At 36.1% G+C, this 20,899-nt stretch overlaps 1 protein-coding gene and 1 non-coding gene across 2 annotated transcripts in view; both read right to left on the minus strand.

Moving 5' to 3' along the window:
• Positions 1 to 20,899, minus strand: part of RXFP1 (relaxin family peptide receptor 1) — an 84,545-nt gene that overhangs the window by 37,056 nt on the left and 26,590 nt on the right. The window contains exons 4-5 of the mRNA XM_049770861.1: positions 6,089 to 6,160; positions 3,441 to 3,512 (exon numbers count right to left, since the gene is read on the minus strand). Coding sequence (XP_049626818.1) covers positions 3,441 to 3,512; positions 6,089 to 6,160 — 144 coding nt within the window. The remainder of the gene's footprint in view (positions 1 to 3,440; positions 3,513 to 6,088; positions 6,161 to 20,899) is intronic.
• On the minus strand, positions 2,201 to 2,364 carry LOC126005346 (U1 spliceosomal RNA). The gene has a single exon (XR_007494474.1). It is a non-coding gene; the product is annotated as a U1 spliceosomal RNA (small nuclear RNA).

Raw genomic sequence — 20,899 nt, forward strand, 5'->3', positions numbered from 1 at the left:
CAGGAAACTTCTAAATATATTATTCAGCTCTGTACTAACTTCTTTTTGGTCTTGTTTTTGGGTCATACCTTGAGTTCTCAAAGTTAACTTCTGGTTTTGGCAGGCTAAGGGGACCATGGGTGCCTAGAATTGAACACAAGTTGACCACGTGCCCTACCTGATTTACTATTGCTTGGGCTCCTCAGTTATGTAATATCTTTAAAAAACATTCTCTATATCAGGAGTGGTGAACACAAGAGCCCCATGAGGCTCCCGGCCAAAATGAATGCGGCTCTTTGCCCCTTATCATTATTTTGTATACTGTGGCTCTTTGCCAAGTTTGGATTTTGTTCTGCTGCTTCTGAGGAGGGGAGGGACCTCTGAGGAGAGATCTCCGAGCCCATGGTCCCGCCCCCAGACTGCATCATCCCGTCTCCCATCCCTTGGAAACAACTGTACAGGCCAGAGAGTAGGGGGACCCGTGTGTCACATGTTGGGTCACATCTTGCCATTAGTTCTTAGTGTGGAGGACACAGAACACCCTCACCATCACTGCAGGATTTTTTTTTTTGTGGCTTAAACTTTTTTTTTAATATAATTTTTATTTTGATTATAGTGGCTTACATATTGTTGACAATAATATTTTAGGTATATATTTACATAAAATCAGGGGGGATTCCCATCCCCAAATTGTCCTCCCTACACCTCCGTTTTTGTCCTACCTCCCATTTCCTCTTCCCTCCCCCTCAGGGCGGCTAGAATATGTGGTCCCCTCTGTATTTAACCTACTACTTAGTAGTCTTGCATCAGTTTGGTCTTGATGCCTCCCTTATTTCCCCCTCTAAGTGGAGGCAGGGCTAGCTAGTTCAAGTTGCGTGGTTTTGCCCGAAAAAGAGAAAATAAATAAACTGGGGTATGAGTCTAATACCCTGAAAATGGGCAGAATCCTTCTAGAGGCTCTCATCATCGATTTGGGAAATGAAGGAGAAAAAGAAGGTGAAACACTCCACCAGTACCAAAAGAAGTGTCAAATATCCAGTGAGGACTCTAGCTATATCGATAAGCACCACAAAAAACAGATAAAAAAACAAAACAAAACAAACAAAAACAAACAAACAAACATTGACCCTCACTCAAAATGGCAAAATGCAATATGTGTTGAATATATTAATGTTAAAATTATATGCTTTTGTGTGAGTGTTTGTCTGTTTTGGCAGGCCACTGCATGGTGTGGCTCTCTGACTCCCACAGTTTAAAATTTTGGCTCTTTGTGTCAAACTTGTTTGCCACCCCTGCTCTATATTCATTAAACATCAAATTAAGCAGTTGCTATTTAGCATGTTTTGAAGGCATTGGAGAGACCTTGGAGAAAAAAGACCTGATGAGAATAAATAAAATACTGACTTTGGGTAATTTGCTAAAATACTAAAGAACAGCAGCGATGGACCAAAAGTATGTTTTTGCTAGGAGCAGGGGACGGGGACTATTGGGGGGGGGGCGGAGTTTGCCTATTGGCTCTATGCTAAGGGAATACTCCTGGCAATGCTTGAGGGATATGTGCTAGGAACTTGGCTGTATACAAATAAGTGCTGTAACTACTGGACTCTCTGGTTCCTAACATGATCAAATTAAGGCTTTTCTAACCAGTGACTTTTATTTTGCCAATAAGATAACTAGGTAGCCTTTTCATAGTTGTATGTGTGTGTGTGTGTGTGTGTGTGTGTGTGTGTGTGTGTGTGTGTGAGAGAGAGAGAGAGAGAGAGAGAGACAGAGACAGAGACAGAGACAGAGAGAGACAAAGAGAGAGACAGAGAAACAAGATAGTTTTTGTTAAATGACACTTATTTTGAAAGATGTGAGGGGGAAAAAAAGAAAGGAAGTATATGTACAAGAGAGATTATGGGCTTCTCCAGAGTAGAAAAGCAAGCAAAGAGAATTAGAGACAAGCAAGGGAGAATGTGTTCAAGGGAGAATGCAGGCTTGAAGAACAATCTTAGGTCTCCTTAATGCATAAATAAACATTTATACTCTTTTAAGCCAGTATTACCTTGAAAAATAAACTTGTTGAATAAAATAAAAGCAAACTATTTAAAAAGTCTTGTTCTTTTAACCTTATAATGTTTGATATATTATGAAAGTAGAATTGGTGAGATAAAAATTACTAGGCAACTTTGGGTTATCTTTTTCATGAATTTTAATTGTTTTCTTTTTCTTTTTTTTTCAGGGGAGAGTGCAAACACAGTCCCCCACTACCACAAATTATGCAGTCGAATTTCCCATATTTGGGGAAATTGCAAGGGTTAGCACAGCTGGAGTGCAATGGATAAGCCTTGCCCTAAAGAAACTACTTTTGTGATCATGGTATCTCCTTTGTCAGGTAAGTATAAGTTTTATTTTTCTCTTAAAATATTTTGAGGGACCAGAGCAATAGCACAGTGGGCAGGGTATTTGCTTTGCATGTGGCTGACCAGGGTTTGATTCGTACTCATGTGATCATAAGAGTGATTTCTGAGCTCAGAGCCAAAAGTAACCACTAAGTGCTGCTAAGTGTGGCCCTCAAAAAAACAAACAAATAAACAAATACTTGGCTATGCTCAAGGCTCACTCTTTTTTTTTTTGCTCAGGGATTATTCCTAACTGGACTTGGTGACCATATATAGTGCCAAGGATGCCTCCGGTTTGGAAGCCTGCAAGGAAAGAACCATACATGCTATACTATTTCTCCATTTCCTTGAGTGTTCTTATTTTTTTTTAAGTGTTCTTATTTTAAGTTCTTTCAATGGTCATTGTTGTCCTCATTGCTGATATGAATTGAATTCTTAGCATGTATCCTCTCAGTCTAATTCTTCCCAAAGGTATTTCTCATTTGTCACTTTCAATAATGTTTGGGTAAGTATTAACGAGATTGTGTTTTATAGAAATGGAAATCAGTGCTTAGACTGCAAAACATAGTGAACCAATGAACAATAGAAAGAAACACCAACTTCACTCATCCAAGATTAAGTACTGAAGTCCCTAGAGCTTCACAACAGTGGACATTGAGTTTCTCAGGAGAATTGGGTTTAGAACTCCCATGGATACTGAAATCCACAGATGCTAAAACCTTTGAGTTGTTCCTCTATATTTGTGGGTTCCACATCTGTGACTTCAGTTAACATATTATGGAGTGTGTTTGTGAGTGTTTACCCTATAGATATGAAAGTAGTTGAAAAAATTAATTGATGTGTGGACCGCAACAGTTTAAACCTACTTTTATTTTAGGTCAACTATGAATTGCTTATTATGTTCACCACTTCTAAAGTGATGAAGTTGGGACTCAGAGACTGGTAGAATTTGATTTTCCAAGCTTCTGCCCATAATATTGTGCTGCTGCTTTAGCAGTTTATAGCCTGGCATTCTGATGGCCAGGTGTACAGAGAAGTAAGTCAGGCTGATAGACCATTAACCCGCACCTTACTTACAGTTTAGTAAGGCTGTGAAGTCCCCTGAATGCGTAGATTGATAAGGATCGAATCTTATTGTGTTGCAGACACCTGTGAAAATGTGAAGAAAAAACAATTTCAGTTTTGAAAGTTTTTTTTTTTTTTTGGTTTTTGGGTCACACCTGGCAGCATTCAGAAGTTACTCCTGGCTCTACACTCAGAAATCGCTCCTGATACGCTTGGAGGACCATATGGGATGCTGGGATTTGAACCACCATCCTTCTGTATGCAAGGCAAATGCCTTACCTCCATACTATTTCTCTGGCCCCAGTTTTGAAAGATTTAAGTGTCCAGTGAGCAGATGGTTGGGATGGTAACACAATAATGTGAATGTCTTTGCATGTAGGCTTCAAAGATGGAACCATTTACATCAAATGTATGTTGCCACCATTTTTTGGGGGGTCATACCTGTGATGCTCAGGGGTTACTTCTGGCTATGTGTTCAGAAATCCTTCCTGGGGCTTCGGGGGATCAAATTGTGGTCTGTATTAGGTCAGCCGTGTGCAAGGCAAATGTGTCCTACTGCTGCGCCACTGCTCAGGCCCCTGTTGCCACCACTGGTGGTGGTTCAGGGTACCAGATGGAATGTGGGGGGCTGAACCCAAAAACAAGTGAGGCAAGTGCTCTCATTGTACTATCTCTCTAGTACCCTAATAATTTCTTATGAAAAACTATGACTAGAGGTCTTTAAATTTGTCAATATCCAACACAGTCTTGGAAGAACAAGTATAGGACATCTTTAAGGCCTCAAACCATAAAACCATGAAAACCATAAAACCACAAATTCAAATAATTTATTAATTTATTTTTATTTTATTTTTTGTTTTAGGTTTTTGAGTCACACCCAGTGGCACTCAGGGATTACTCCTGGCTCTATGCTCAGAAATCGCTCCTGGCAGACTCAGGACACCATATGGGATGCCTGGAATCAAAGCGGGATCCATCCTGTGTTGGATGGATGTTGGCTGTGTGCAAGGCAAATACCCTACTGCTGTGCTATTGCTCTGGCCTAAGATTTAATTCATTTACTAATTTATAACTATAAGTAATTATAATTATTATATAATGTGTTATATTATATGGTTACACAATATTCTATAAATAATATCAATAATTTATTAATTTAATTTAATACCCCAACCCATCTCAAATTTTTTTTGAGAAAAACTTTAAGGAATATATGTGAAGGAAAAACTAGTAATAAAATAATTCAGGACTAATAGGATGAAATTAGGTTGAAATGTCAAGACCAGAATGCATCATTGAAGGCATCCTGGAAGTTAGATTTTGGGTTAATTGAAAGTAAAGTAAAATGATATATTATGTGCACCTTGTAAACTTTACACTTTTGGGTATAACAGGCCCAGGTTGTCCAAGTTGTGGGGATGAAGGAATGAACTTCAAATCTGCTTTCTTGTTTTTTGTTTGTTTGTTTGTTTTTGGATGACACCCGTTATTGCTCAGGGGTTACTCTTGGCTCTATGCTCAGAAATCACTCCTGGCAAGTTCGGGACCATATGGGATGCCGGGATTGGAACCACTTACCCTCTGCATGCAAGACAAATGCCTTACCTCCATGCTATCTCTCTGGCCCCACAAATCTGCTTTCTGCAACTAGATTTTTTTTTTTTTTTTTTTTTTTTTTTGGTTTTTGGGCCACACTCGGCGGTGCTCAGTGTTTACTCCTAGCTATCTGCTCAGAAATAGCTCCTGACCAGCACGGGGGACCATGTGGGACACCGGGATTCGAACCAACCACCTTTGGTCCTGGATCGGCTGCTTGCAAGGCAAACGCCGCTGTGCTATCTCTCCGGCCCGCAACTAGATATTTTTTGTACCAATTCTTTTTTTGTTTTTGTTTACGGACCACACCCATTTGATGATCAGGGGTTACTCCTGGCTAAGCGCTCAGAAATTGCCCCTGGCTTGGGGGGACCATATGGGACGCCTGGGGATCGAACCCGCGGTCGTCATCTTTCCTTGGCTAGCGATTGCAAGGCAGACACCTTACCTCTAGCGTCACCTCGCTGGCCCCAATATTTTTTTTTTGGTTTTTGGGCCACACCCGGCATTGCTCAGGGGTTACTCCTGGCTGTCTGCTCAGAAATAGCTCCTGGCAGGCACGGGGGACCATATGGGACACCGGGATTCGAACCAACCACCTTTGGTCCTGGATCAGCTGTTTGCAAGGCAAACGCCTCTGTGCTATCTCTCCGGGCCCAACCCCAATATTTTTTAAAGCTCATTTGTTTTGGTGCCAGGGATTTAATGTCCTTAATGCAAAGCATATATTAAACCACTGAGTTATATTGCTGATTCTATATTAGACTCAATTTCCTACTACTGGAAATGAATTGGTAGTTTAATAATTACTTGATCATGCAAGAATATTAAAATAATGTATTACTTAAACTAATAGAATCAGGTTTTGTGGTTATTTTTTTACAATAATTTATATTTGAAGTCCTACTTCCTTTAAAAAATGTGAACATAAGGTGGTGCTATAGATTAGAAAATATTCACACTCCTGCGATGGTGAGATGCCCTCTGCATAAGACACTGTGGAAGGAACAGACACATATAAAAAGTCAGCTAACTTTGATATTAGAAACTAAATGATTTCTCACAGCTTCTGAAGATTAGGGTACTTCTTGAAGCCATCAGGAGGAAGTTTTCTTATTAAGTTCCATTGAAGTGACCTAAAATAAACATAAAATTTAGTTCTTTGTAAGCTTTTTTTTCTCTTTTAAATCACAACATGGATAATTATAAACAGTGTTTACTTTAGCACTAGAATCAGGAAGCAATTTGGTCCATATATATAGTAGCATCTTGACCAAGTCTAACTATTGATTTTGTATTTTATATAGTTCTTATACTTAGGCAACCATCCTGTATATCTGACCAACCATTTTATTTACTGTTTATTTTTGGGGAGAGTCCTTTCAGTTGTGCTGGGAAGGATGTGGCATTGGGGACTGAACCTAGGGGCGTGTGTGTGGCAGGTACAAGTCCAGTTCTTTAAGCTGTCTCCCTGGCCCACAAAAATATTTTAAAGTGAATAAAACTGTTGAAATAATTTCAATTTACATTTTTTTAAATTATCATTTAAAACATATATATATATATATATATATTTTTTTTTTTTTTTTTTTGTGGTTTTTGGGTCACACCCGGCAGTGCTCAGGGATTATTCCTAGATCCAGGCTCAGAAATTGTTCCTGGCAGGCATGGGGGACCATATGGGACGCCGGGATTCGAACCGATGACCTCCTGCATGAAAGGCAAACGCCTTACCTCCATGCTATCTCTCTGGCCCCCATTTAAAACATATTATAATGCATCGACTGTTTTGACTGACACCGAAAAAGGGCTATCTATTTAAAGCATATTCAAGAAATTCTTTTCTTTAATATTTCATTGCTCACTATCCACTTTCTTTGTTTGCTTTTAAAATTATTTCTAAGGGAAGATCTCCATTGATCTGTATAAGTTGACTGCTTTATTAAAAACATGAATTTATTCCAATTTCTAATAAATTATGTACAAGGATTTATCTTTGAATTACAATGACCAAGCCAATTCTACAAAATATTGCTATATTGGGAAAGACCAAAATTTAATATATGTTATTTGTATTTTAATCTTTTAATTTTGTTTGTTTTGTTTTGGGTCACATGCAGAGGTGCTCAGGAGTTACTCCTATATCAGGACCCAGGAATAACTCCTGGCAGAGTTTAGGAGAACGTGTGGGATGCTGGGGATTAAGTTAACTGCATACAAGAGCCTGGAGTAATCCCTGAGAATATTTCTAACTGCCCCCCCAAGGGTAGCTATCAAAATATAAGACAGAAAGAAAAATAAAAATAAAAGTAGAAAGAAGAAAAAGAAAATTAAAGTTAAAAAAGAAAAAGAGTAAAGAAAAAAGAACACACATAAAACAAGTAGCAAAATTGCAATAAATGATCTATATTAATAATATTCTTAAACATTAGTAGTTGAAGTTTATAAATCATAAGGCAGAGTCAATTAAAACAAGAAAACAAAAATCAGCCAAACAAAATTCAACATGTGTCAGTCTCGAAGAGACACATATGAACTACAAAGATAAAAATAAAACAATATTCATGATAACATCCATGAATATAATATTTATCTAATATGAACAAATGAATGAGCATCAAAATATATAAAACAATGATTAACAGATCTGAGAAGACACAGCAATACAATAGTAATAGTAATGGTATATTTTAACACTCTACTTTTTTTCAGTGGACATATTAACCACAGAGAAAATATAAAAAGGAAATTACAGTTTTATTTGAGGAATTTGACCAGATGAACCCAAGAGACATAAACAGAGTTCCATCTCTCAAGAGATGAACACATATTCTTCTTAAGTAAAAATGAAACCTTGGTTAAGGACAGACTGCATATTGGAGACACAAAACAAATAAAAAATGTCAAATTCATGAAGACCGAAATCATAAATATTTTTCCAATTAATGATAAAAATAACTAACAACCAATTACAAAAAGTAAACTTAAAACTCAAATATGTATGGATGAAATAAATTGCTACTGAATAACTATGGGGTCAATGTAGAAATCTAAGTATAAAAATTAGTTTGAGCAGTGAAGAGATGATACAACAGGTAGGGCACTTGTTTTGCATATGAATGACCTAGGTTCTATTATATCCCTCACCCCATTTAGTCCCCTTATCCCTACCAGAAGTCATTCCTGAACACAAAGATTAAAAAAAAAAAAAGCACAGAACACCAATAGATGTGGCCCTCAAACAAAGAAACAAAAATAAATAAAATTATATCTAATCATGTCAGCAGACACAGAGAAAACATTTGACCAAAATTTAGCATCAAGTTATGATTTATAAAACTCACAAAATAAAATAGGGAATTAAAGGAATATACCTCAATAAAATAGAGTCTACATATAAGAATCCTATCCTTTAAAATTTACTCACTGGTGAAAAACTCAAAGCTTTATCTCTAAGATTAGGTGAAAATTAAGGAAGTCCATTCTTACTACTATTGTTTAGTGTAGTATTGGAAGTCTTGGACAGAGCAATTAGGTAAGAAAAATAAATATAAGAAGTCAAAATTGAAAAAGAAGTAAAGCTATTGTTATTTGTAGAGTTGTTAGTACACAAATACCTTTAAATATAATAAAAAAAAGCTATCAGGGACAATGAATCAATGAATTATTATTGGTGTATAAAAAAACAACCCCATTCACATTACTGTCACACAAACTCAAATACCTTAAAGTAGCATAATAAAATACTAGCATATATATAACATATCTACTGAATTCCTATGTAGAGTATAAACTAGAAGAGGAAGAAATTGTTTAAATTCCACTTGCAATTGAATAAAAAAGAATGAATATCTCTGAATGAATTTAACTAAGGTAAAAGACTTATACAATGAAACTGACAGTAAATACTTTAAGGAAAAAAAGAAGACTCAAATAAATGTAAGGGATTTTTATGCTCATGAATCAGAAGAATTAAAATGATTAAAAGTAATGAGCTTACCAAAGGCACTATATATAAGTATAATGCAATTACTATAAAAATACTTACTGTTCCATCTATCACAAGCCAATAGCAAATATTATCCTCAATAGAGAAAAACTGAAAGCCTTCCCTCTAAACTCTGGTACAAGACAAGGTTGCCCCCTCTCACAACTCCTATTCAACATAGTACTGGAAGTACTTGCTATAGTGATTAGGCAAGAAAAAGATATCAAGGGAATCCAGATAGGAAAGGAAGAAGTCAAACTCTCACTGTTCACAGATGACATGATACTCTACTTAGAAAACCCTAAAGACTTTACCAAAAAGCTTCTAGAAACAATAGATGCATATAGCAACATAGCAGGCTATAAAAGTAACACACAGAAATAAATGGCCTTTTTGGAAGAAATGGGCATTAAGAAAACAACCCCATTCACATAGTGTCACACAATCTCAAATACCTTGGAGTCAACTTGACTAAAGATGTGAAGGACCTAGACAAAGAAAACTATAAAACCCTGCTACAAGAAATAAGAGAAGACACACGGAAATGGAAATCCATACCCTGCTCTTGAATTGGCAGGATTAAATAATTAAAATGGCAATATTCCCCAAAGCTTTGTACAGATTTAATGCAATCCCTCTAAAGATACCCATGACATTTTTCAAAGAAGTGGATCAAACACTTCTGAAATTCACTTGGAACAATAAACACCCATGAACAGCTAAAGCAATACTTGGGAAAAAGAATATGGGAAGTACTACTTTCCCCAACTTTAAACTGTATTACAAAGCAATAGTTATCAAAACAGCATGTATTGGAATAAAGACAGACCAAAATCAGACCTGAAACCATAAAGTACATAGAACAACATGTAGGTGAAACACTCCATGACATTGAGACTAAAGGCATCTTTAAGGAGGAAACAGTACACTCCAAACAAGTGAAAGCAGAAATAAACAGATGGGACTATATTAAGCTGAGAAGCTTCTGCAACTCAAAGAAAATAGTGCCCAGAATACAAGAGCCACCCACTGAGTGGGAGAAACTATTCATCCAATACCCATCAGATAAGGGGTTAATATCTAAAATATACAAGGTACTGACAGAACTTTGCAAGAAAAAAATCATCTAACCCCATCAAAAAATTGGAGAGAAAAAATGAACACTTTGACAAAAAAGTAATACAAATGGCTAAAAGGCACATGAAAAAATGCTCCACATTACTAATCATCAGGGAGATGCAAATCAAAATAACTATGAGGTACCATCTCATGCCACAGAGATTTGCACATATCACAAAGAATGAGAACAAGTAGTGCTGGCGGGGATGTGGAGAGAAAGGAACTCTTATTCACTGCTGGTGGGAATGCCATCTAGTTCAACCTTTGTGGAAAGCGATATGGAGATTTCTCCAAAAGCTGGAGATCCAGCTATACCACTCCTAAGGATATATCCTAGGAATACAAAAATACAATACAAAAATCCCTTTCTCACACCTATATTCATTGCAGCATTGTTTACAATAGCCAGACTCTGGAAGCAGCCTAGATGCCCCTCAACAGATGAATGGCTAAAGAAACTGTGGTACATATGTACAATGGAATATTATGCAGCCATCAGAAGAGATGAAGTCATGAAATTTTCCTATACATAGATGTATATGGAATCTATTATGCTGAGTGAAAGAAGTCAGAGGGAGAGAGATAACACATAATGGTCTCACTCATCTATGGGTTTTGAGAAAAATGAAAAACAATTGTGTAATGATTCTCAGAGACAAAATAGAGGAGGACTGGAGGTTCCAGCTCCTGACATGAAGCTCACCACAGAGATTGTTGGGTGCAGTCACAGAAATAATTACACTGAGAACTATCATAACAAAATGTGACTGAATGAGGGAAATAGAAAGCCTGTCTAGAGTATAGGCTGGTGTGGGGTGGGGAGGAGGGACACTTGGGATATTGGTGATGGAATGTTGCTCTGGTGAAGTTTCTTTTATATATAAAAAGAATAAAAATAATGATTAATTAAATAAAGTAAAAAAATAATTAAGGCTATTTAGAAAATTTAAAAGATAAAGTCTAAAAAATAATGTTTTCTTCAAAGGACTAGTATAAAAAGAATAGAACTATATATGGAACTACAAATGGGCATGAACAGACAAAAATCTTTGTTTTGATAAAACAGTGGAAGATCAAGCTCACTGATTTTAAACTATAATAAAAACATGTAGTAATATTCAGACATATTGCATTGGAATAAAAAGATACATGGATCAATGGAAAAATTGAGAATTCAGAAATAAGTTTATATTTATATAAATTAATTTAATCAAAGTAACCAAAAGCTAAAATCAAAAACACCTCAACAAATGATGTTGGGGAAATTGTACAGTTATACAAAGAATGAAATTAGACCGCAATCTCACATTATACAGAAAAATTTAAGCTGTATATAAGATGAAACCTAAATAGATGGCAGAAAAATCTATGTAATACACTTCATGAAAACAGCCTTATTGATATTTTTGGGAACACAACTCCAATGGCAAGGTGTACAAAACCAAATAGACTGATAGAGATTACATAAAATGAAAGGCTCTGTATACTGGTATAAACTAGTTTTAAAATGAAAAGACATTCCACAAACAGGAGAAATGATATGTGTTGCATATACATGAGAAGAGGTTGCTATTTAAGAAAAAAGAATTCCTACAACTAATCAGCAAAATTTCATGTAGCCCAATAAAAATGGTCAGAAAATCTGAATAGACACTCCTCCAAAGAAGACAGGCATCATCATTTGTTACTGGGTAAAGGGAAATAAGACAGTAAGATATCAGTGTATATCCACGAAATTAGATTCCATCAAAAAGACAAAAGTGTTGGCAATGTGTGGAGAAAAATAAACGATTGCATACTTTTGGTGGAAATGTAAAGTAATGCAACCTCTGTTAATTATACTATAGAGGCTTTTGAGGCTTTTTAAAAATTAAATTGAAATCTATCACACAATACAGGCACTGTGTACAGAAGCACTATTATTGAAGGCAAGATTAAGAAGATGTAGTACACACATGCAATGAAATACTACTTAGTTATAAAAAAAGATAAAGTCTTGTCATTTTGACAACATACATGGAATTTGAGGAAATTAACCTAAGTGAAATAAGTGAAAAGTCAGAAGAGGAAAGGCATTTAAATGCCAGAGAATTTACACATACATAAAGAAACAAAGGAAAGGAAGAAATCAAAATGAAACTAAAACAATCCTTTGGACTCTGAATGCTGAACTTAGGTTACAGAAGGTAGGGAACAAAAGCTGAAAGGGGTCCAGTGGACTATAGGAAAGGGTTAATGGTATACCAGTAAGTTACATTCTATTTGTGTGGTAATTACATGTGGAGAGATATGGATATGTATTCTTAAAACACATACAATGTGGGACCTGAGCGATAGCACAGTAGGTAGGGCATTTGCTTTGTATGTGGTACACCTAGGTTCCATTCCTGGCATCCCATATGATACCCAGATAATAATAACCTCTGAGCTCAGAGCCTGGAGTAACCCTGAGTGCTGCTGGTGGCCCCAAAACAAAACAAAACAAAATAATAGCCAACAATCCCAAGTCCAAAAAACCCCAAATAAACAAAAACCATACACTGTTGTAAAGTAGTATTACTTCAATAATATAAAAGATTTTTAATTTTAGTGATGTTTGTTAACAAAAAATATGCCATAATGTAAACCTTTTGTTTATATTAATGAAACTAAGATAAAATTTGTTTGACTATCTGTTGTTTTGCTTTAACTTTTCAACTTTTTGCTTTCGACTTTCAACTTTTGCTTTAACTTTTCAACTAACATGACGAGACTTCTTAATTGTACTTTTATCTGTGAATAGAAACCTTTCTTCAGATATTACTTCTGCGTTTTGGGTAGGATTTGTTTCCTGGTGAATTCAATTAAAAACATATTTTTAGAGCCTGCTATATGTTTTTAAAAGAAAATTTAGGGGAGCATTATTTACAATAGCCAAAATCTGGAAACAACCCAGATGCCCAACAACAGATGAGCAGCTAAAGAAACTGTGGTACATCTACACCATGAAATACTATGCAGCTGTTAGGAAAAATGAAGTCATAAATTGCCTATTCATGGAAGACATGGAGACTATTATGCTGAGCAAAATAAGCCAGATGGAGAGAAACTCAGAATAGTCTCAGTCATCTTTGAGTTTAAGAAAAATAAAAGACAGTATAGCACTAATACCTAGAGACCAATAGAGATGAGGCTTGAAAGGACCAGCGCATGATATGAAGCTTATCACAAAGAGTGATAAGCACAGTTAGAGAAATAACTACATCAACTACCATGAAAATGATAGAAATACAATGCCTGTCTCAAAGACAGGCAGGGAAAGAGGAGAGGAGGGAAATGGGGGACACTGGTTGTGGGAAAGTTGCATTGATAAAGGGGGTGTGCATTTTATGACTGAAATCCAATTACAAACGTGTTTGTATCCATGGTGCTTAAGTAAAGAAATTATTATAAAAAAGAAATTTGAGGGGACTGTAATATGTGGTTATTATGGCTTTTTCCTTTTTATCTTGTGGAGAAGATTATGACTTCATTTTTTTTCTAAAGTTCAAGGAAGAATGTGCAATATAATAAAAAAAAATACACCAATGAAGTTCAATAACAGAACTCAACATGAAAAGACCAATTATACTTAAGTAGAATTAATATAGAGGAAAGGATGCTCATGAATAATGTCTTTTAGAAAGTTTTTTTGTGTTAATTGAGTCAATTTTTAGATTAACTTATTCTAAATGATATTCAATAGTTTCAAAAATAAGTAGCTTATTTTAAAATATACTATTAGAATGTAAAGAGGAAAATTGTATAGAGCATATTAAAGTACTTTAAGAAATAGAATCATTTAAAATGTAAAATCTCATATTCCTACTTGACTATTCAAAAAGCTAATTAATGTATTATATTTAGTGTTTAAAAGTGAGAAGAAACCAGCACATTTTATTTTATCAAAACTGCCCTAGTTTTATTAAGACAACTTTATGATTGGATTACTTAGTTTAAATCATTAGATTATAGAATCTTAGAGTCAGCTCACACAGTGAAAATGAATGTTAGTAAGCTGGGACAACTTATCCCATTTATTTGTATGCCTTTTGCTCATTATCATTTATGTGAAATGACTTCAATAAATCCCTTCTTTTTGGGCTGGAGCAGTAGCACAGCGGTAAGGTGTTTGCCTTGCACATGGCCAACACAGGATGGACCTTAGGTCGATTCCCGGAATCCCACATGATCCTTCGAGTCTGCCAGGAGTGAATTCTGAGTGCAGAGCCAGGAGTAACCCCTGAGTGCCATCGGGTGTGATCCCCCCTCCAAAAAAATCCTTACTTTAATAAACATTACCTGGATTATTAGCTTCTTTGATACTCATATTTGATTTAATTCATTTCTGAGTTTTCTATTATAGCTTCAACTCAATATATGGAATGATATTAGTAATAAAATTTATTATTTACTCTTTTAGTGTATTTTCTCTTAGGCCTAGAGTTCCTGTCCTCTGTGGAACTGAGCGAAGACTGGAATGAGGTATGATGTTGAATCAGTATTCTGCAGAGGAAAGTAGAAATGGACAATCCAAATCAAACTGCTCAAAGTACAAGAAAATAATTTTTTAACAAGAAATGAAACAAACTATTATAAACAAACTTTTGAGCCATTCTAATATATCCAAAAATGCCCATTGGAAATTTCCACTGAGATAGCTGGTTTACTTTAAATGGAAAACTTTTGAAAATTGATGTGTTGTTCTCTCTTTCCTGTCACTATTTTCCCAATCCTGTATCACTCTATTTCAGTATGGAAACTTTGGAGTCAGTTTGGATGGACCTCTACTTCTCCCTTCTTTTCTATTATTTATGAGAATCTCAACCACTTTTTTTTTAATATAAAATATTTACAACTCATGGAACAATGGTTTGCACACATGTTTTTATTAATGTGTAACACCTCATATGTACCACCTCTAACCTGGTAGGTTTCTATTGATGCTACTGTTACTTCTTTTTTAATTTAAATTGTTTTTTATTTTAAATAGAATTGGGGTAATTTCAAGTGAGTCAGGCACTCTTTAGATATTGTCTTATTCTCTTTCATTCCTCTATTTCTATTTTTCTTTATAAAAATGGTTAGATAAAAACAATAATGGTCAATTTAATTGTTTAAAATGAACTCAAATATTACTTGTGGGAAAATGTAGAATGACAATGGCACTCACAAGGTATTCTTTTATTTGGATTTCTAATAATTTGAAACAAGAATTTTTTCCCTTTGAAAATAAGATGAAAGCAACCATTGTATAATTTTATATTTAACAGTTTTAGCCATATTATACTTATGGAGAATCTCCACACAATGTCAGACTCCTTTAGGTGGGTTATTATTTTCTAGTAGGGCTAATTATAATTAAAACAGAGCTATCATTATTTGAGATTAGAATAGAAAGGTATCTTTAGTGCAGGTGGAAATTTCATCTTTAAAAACAACACTTTGTGGATTACCTGTATTTTTTGTTTTGTTTTGTTTTAATTTTGGGCTATACCCGGCAGCACTCAGGAATTATTTCTGGCTCTGTGCTCAAAAATTACTTCTGGTAGACTCAGGAACCATATTGGATGCTAGTTATTGAACTCAGGTTGACCTTGTGCAAGAGAAATGTCTTATTTGCTGTGCTACTACTCTGGCCTCATGGTCTACCTGTCTTAAATTTTTCAATGTATTATTGGTTTGGGTAAACTCCCTGAGTTATACTCAGTTGGATAAGGTTACCAGATTCTGTTAATTTGGTGGAAAAAATATATGTATATATAAATTCTAATTTTGACTCTTTCTCATAATTCATATACATAAAACATATGAGTTGTGTTACATGGTTTTGGCTTAAAAGTCAGGATTTTCCAACATTAGTAAATTAAAAATGTTTAAGTTTAATTCAAATTTAATTTAAAATTTTTTTTTTTTTAATTTTTTTTTTTATTTAAACACCTTGATTACATACATGATTGTGTTTGGGTTTCAGTCATAAAAGGAACACCACCCATCACCAGTGCAACATTCCCATCACCCAAGTCCCAAATCACCCTCCTCCCCACCCAACCCCCGCCTGTACCCTAAACAGGCTCTACATTTCCCTCATACATTCTCAATATTAGGACAGTTCAAAATGTAGTTATTTCTCTAACTAAACTCATCACTCTTTGTGGTGAGCTTCCTGAGGTGAGCTGGAACTTCCAGCTCTTTTCTCTTTTGTGTCTGAAAATTATTATTACAAGGGTGTCTTTCATTTTTCTTAAAACCCATAGATGAGTGAGACCATTCTGCGTTTTTCTCTCTCTCTCTGACTTATTTCACTCAGCATAATAGATTCCATGTACATCCATGTATAGGAAAATTTCATGACTTCATCTCTCCTGACAGCTGCATAATATTCCATTGTGTATATGTACCACAGTTTCTTTAGCCATTCATCTGTTGAAGGGCATCTTGGTTGTTTCCAGAGTCTTGCTATGGTAAATAGAGCTGCAATGAATATAGGTGTAAGGAAGGGGTTTTTGTATTGTATTTTTGTGTTCCTAGGGTATATTCCTAGGAGTGGTATAGCTGGATCGTATGGGAGCTCGATTTCCAGTTTTTGGAGGAATCTCCATATCGCTTTCCATAAAGGTTGAACTAGACAGCATTCCCACCAGCAGTGGATAAGAGTTCCTTTCTCTCCACATCCCCGCCAACACTGTTTATTCTCATTCTTTGTGATGTGTGCCATTCTCTGGGGTGTGAGGTGGTATCTCATCGTTGTTTTGATTTGCATCTCCCTGATGATTAGTGATGTGGAACATTTTTTCATGTGTCTTTTGGCCATGCGTATTTCTTCTTTGTCAAAGTGTCTGTTCATTTCTTCTCCCCATTTTTTGATGGGGTTAGATGTTTTTTTCTTGTAAAGTTCTGTCAGTGCCTTGTATATTTTGGAGATTAGCCCCTTATCTGATGGGTATTGGGTGAATAGTTTCTCCCACTCAGTGGGTGGCTCTTGTATCCTGGGCACTATTTCCTTTGAGGTGCAGAAGCTTCTCAGCTTAATATATTCCCATCTGTTAATCTCTGCTTTCACTTGCTTGGAGAGTGCAGTTTCCTCCTTGAAGATGCCTGTAATGTCCTGGAGTGTTTTGCCTATGTGCTGTTCTATATATCTTATGGTTTTGGGGCTGATATCGAGGTCTTTAATCCATTTGGATTTTACCTTTGTACATGATGTTAGCTGGGGGTCTAAGTTTAATTTTTTGCAAGTGGCTATCCAATTGTGCCAACACCACTTGTTGAAGAGGCTTTCCCTGCTCCATTTAGGATTTCCTGCTCCTTTATCAAAAATTAGATGGTTGTATCTCTGGGGAACATTTTCTGAGTATTCAAGCCTATTCCACTGATCTGAGGACCTATCCTTATTCCAATACCATGCTGTTTTGATAACTGTTGCTTTGTAGTACAGTTTAAAGTTGGGAAAAGTAATTCCTCCCATATTCTTTTTCCCAATGATTGCTTTAGCTATTCGAGGGTGTTTATTGTTCCAAATGAATTTCAAAAGTGTCTGATCCACTTCTTTGAAGAATGTCATGGGTATCTTTAGAGGGATGGCATTAAATCTGTATAATGCCTTGGGGAGTATTGACATTTTGATGATGTTAATCCTGCCAATCCATGAGCAGGGTATGTGTTTCCATTTCCGTGTGTCCTCTCTTATTTCTTGGAGCAGAGTTTTATAGTTTTCTTTGTATAGGTCCTTCACATATTTAGTCAAGTTGATTCCAAGATATTTGAGTTTGTGTGGTACTATTGTGAATGGGGTTGTTTTCTTAATGTCCATTTCTTCTTTATTACTGTTGGTGTATAGAAAGGCCATTGATTTTTGTGTGTTAATTTTGTAGCCTGCCACCTTGCTATATGAGTCTATTGTTTCTAGAAGCTTTTTGATAGAGTCTTTAGGGTTTTCTAAGTAGAGTATCATGTCATCTGCAAACAGTGAGAGCTTGACTTCTTCCTTTCCTATCTGGATTCCCTTGATATCCTTTTCTTGCCTAATCGCTATAGCAAGTACTTCCAGTGCTATGTTGAATAGGAGTGGTGAGAGAGGACAGCCTTGTCTTGTGCCAGAATTTAGAGGGAAGGCTTTCAGTTTTTCTCCATTGAGGATAATATTTGCCACTGGCTTGTGGTAGATGGCCTTCACTATATTGAGAAAGGTTCCCTCCATTCCCATCTTGCTGAGAGTTTTGATCAAGAATGGGTGTTGGACCTTATCAAATGCTTTCTCTGCATCTATTGATATGATCATGTGGTTTTTATTTTTCTTGTTATTGATGTTGTGTATTATGTTGATAGATTTACGGATGTTAAACCAGCCTTGCATTCCTGGGATGAAACCTACTTGATCGTAGTGGATGATCTTCTTAATGAGGCATTGAATCCTATTTGCCAGGATTTTGTTGAGGATCTTTGCATCTGCATTCATCAGTGATATTGGTCTGTAATTTTCTTTTTTGGTAGCGTCTCTGTCTGGTTTAGGTATCAAGGTGATGTTGGCTTCATAAAAGCTATTTGGAAGTGTTTCTGTTTGTTCAATTTCATGAAAGAGTCTTGCCAAGATTGGCAGTAGTTCCTCTTGGAAAGTTTGATAGAATTCATTAGTGAATCCATCTGGACCTGGGCTTTTGTTTTTCGGCAGACATTTGATTACTATTTTAATTTCATCAATGGTGATGGGGGTGTTTAGATATGCTACATCCTCTTCCTTCAACCGTGGAAGATTATAAGAGTCCAAGAATTTATCCATTTCTTCCAGGTTCTCATTTTTAGTGGCGTAGAGTTTTTCAAAGTAGTTTCTGATTACCCTTTGAATCTCTGTCATATCAGTAGTGATCTCTCCTTTTTCATTCCTGATACGAGTTATCAAGTTTCTCTCTCTCTCTTTCTTTGTTAGGTTTGCCAGTGGTCTATCAATCTTGTTTATTTTTTCAAAGAACCAACTTCTGCTTTCGTTGATCTTTCGGATTGTTTTTTGAGTTTCCACTTCGTTGATTTCTGCTCTCAGCTTTGTTATTTCCTTCTGTCTTCCTGTTCTTGGGTCCTTTTGTTGAGCATTTTCTAGTTCTATTAGCTGTGTCATTAAGCTACTCAGGTAAGCTCCTTCTTCCTTCCTGATGTGTGCTTGCAAAGCTATAAATTTTCCTCTCAGTACTGCTTTTGCTGTGTCCCATAAGTTCTGAGAGTTTGTGTCTTTATTGTCATTTGTTTCCAGGAACCTTTTTATTTCCTCCTTGATTTCATCTCGGACCCACTGGTTATTGAGCATGAGGCTGTTTAACTTCCAGGTGTTAAAGTGTTTCTTCTGAGTCCCTTTGGAGTTCACAAATAATTTCAGAGCCTTGTGGTCAGCGAAGGTAGTCTGCAAAATTTCTATCCTCTTGATCTTATGGAGGTATGTTTTATGTGCCAGCATGTAGTCTATTCTGGAGAATGTCCCATGTACATTGGAGAAGAATGTGTATCCAGGTTTCTGGGGATGGAGTGTCCTATATATATCCACTAGGCCTCTTTCTTCCATTTCTCTCCTCAGGTCTAGTATATTCTTGTTGGGTTTCAGTCTGGTTGACCTGTCCAGTGTTGACAAAGCCGTGTTTAGGTCCCCCACAATTATTGTGTTGTTGTTGATATTATTTTTCAGATTTGTCAGCAGTTGTATTAAATATTTTGCTGGCCCCTCATTCGGTGCATATATGTTTAGGAGAGTGAATTCTTCCTGCTCTACGTACCCCTTGATTAATATAAAATGTCCGTCTTTGTCCCTTACAACCTTCCTGAGTATAAAGTTTGCATTATCTGATATTAGTATGGCCACTCCAGCTTTTTTATGGGTGTTGTTTGCTTGGATAACTTTTCTCCAGCCTTTTATTTTGAGTCTATGTTTGTTCTGACTATTCAGGTGCGTTTCTTGTAGGCAGCAGAAGGTTGGATTGAGTTTTTTGATCCATTTAGCCACTCTGTGTCTCTTAACTGGTGCATTTAGTCCATTGACGTTGAGAGAAAGAATTGTCCTGGGATTTAACGCCATCTTTATTTCAAAATTTGGTGTGTCTTTTGGGTAGTCTTGTCTTAGATTAGGTCTTTCAGTTTTTCTCTTAAGACTGGTTTTGTGTCTGTGAAGTTTCTGAGCTGTTTTTTGTCTGTGAAACCATGTATTCTTCCATCAAACCGGAAAGTGAGTTTTGCTGGGTATAGTATTCTGGGTGAAGCATTCATTTCATTCAGTCTTGTCACAATATCCCACCACTGCTTTCTGGCATTGAGCGTTTCTGGTGACAGGTCTGCTGTAAATCTCAGGGAAGCTTGCTTGAACATGATTTCCCCTTTTGATCTTGCTGTTTTCAGAATTCTGTCTCTATCTGTGGGATTTGTCATTGTGACTAGGATGTGTCTTGGGGTGGTTTTTCTGGGGTCTCTTTTGGTTGGTACTCTTCGGGCATGCAGGATTTGATCACATATATTCTTTAGCTCTGGAAGTTTCTCTTTAATGATGTTCTTGACCATTGATTCTTCCTGGAAATTTTCTTCCTGGGTCTCTGGGACTCCAATGATTCTTAAGTTGTTTCTGTTGATCTTATCATAGACTTCTATTTTCGTCTGTTCCCATTCTTTGACTAATTTTTCCATTGTCTGCTCATTTGCTTTAAGTTTTTTGTCCAATCTCTCCTGCTGTATGGAATTGTTATGTATCTCATCTTCCACAGCACCAAGTCTATTCTCA

Source organism: Suncus etruscus, chromosome 3 (assembly GCF_024139225.1).
Source record: "Suncus etruscus isolate mSunEtr1 chromosome 3, mSunEtr1.pri.cur, whole genome shotgun sequence".
Lineage (NCBI taxonomy): Eukaryota > Metazoa > Chordata > Mammalia > Eulipotyphla > Soricidae > Suncus > Suncus etruscus.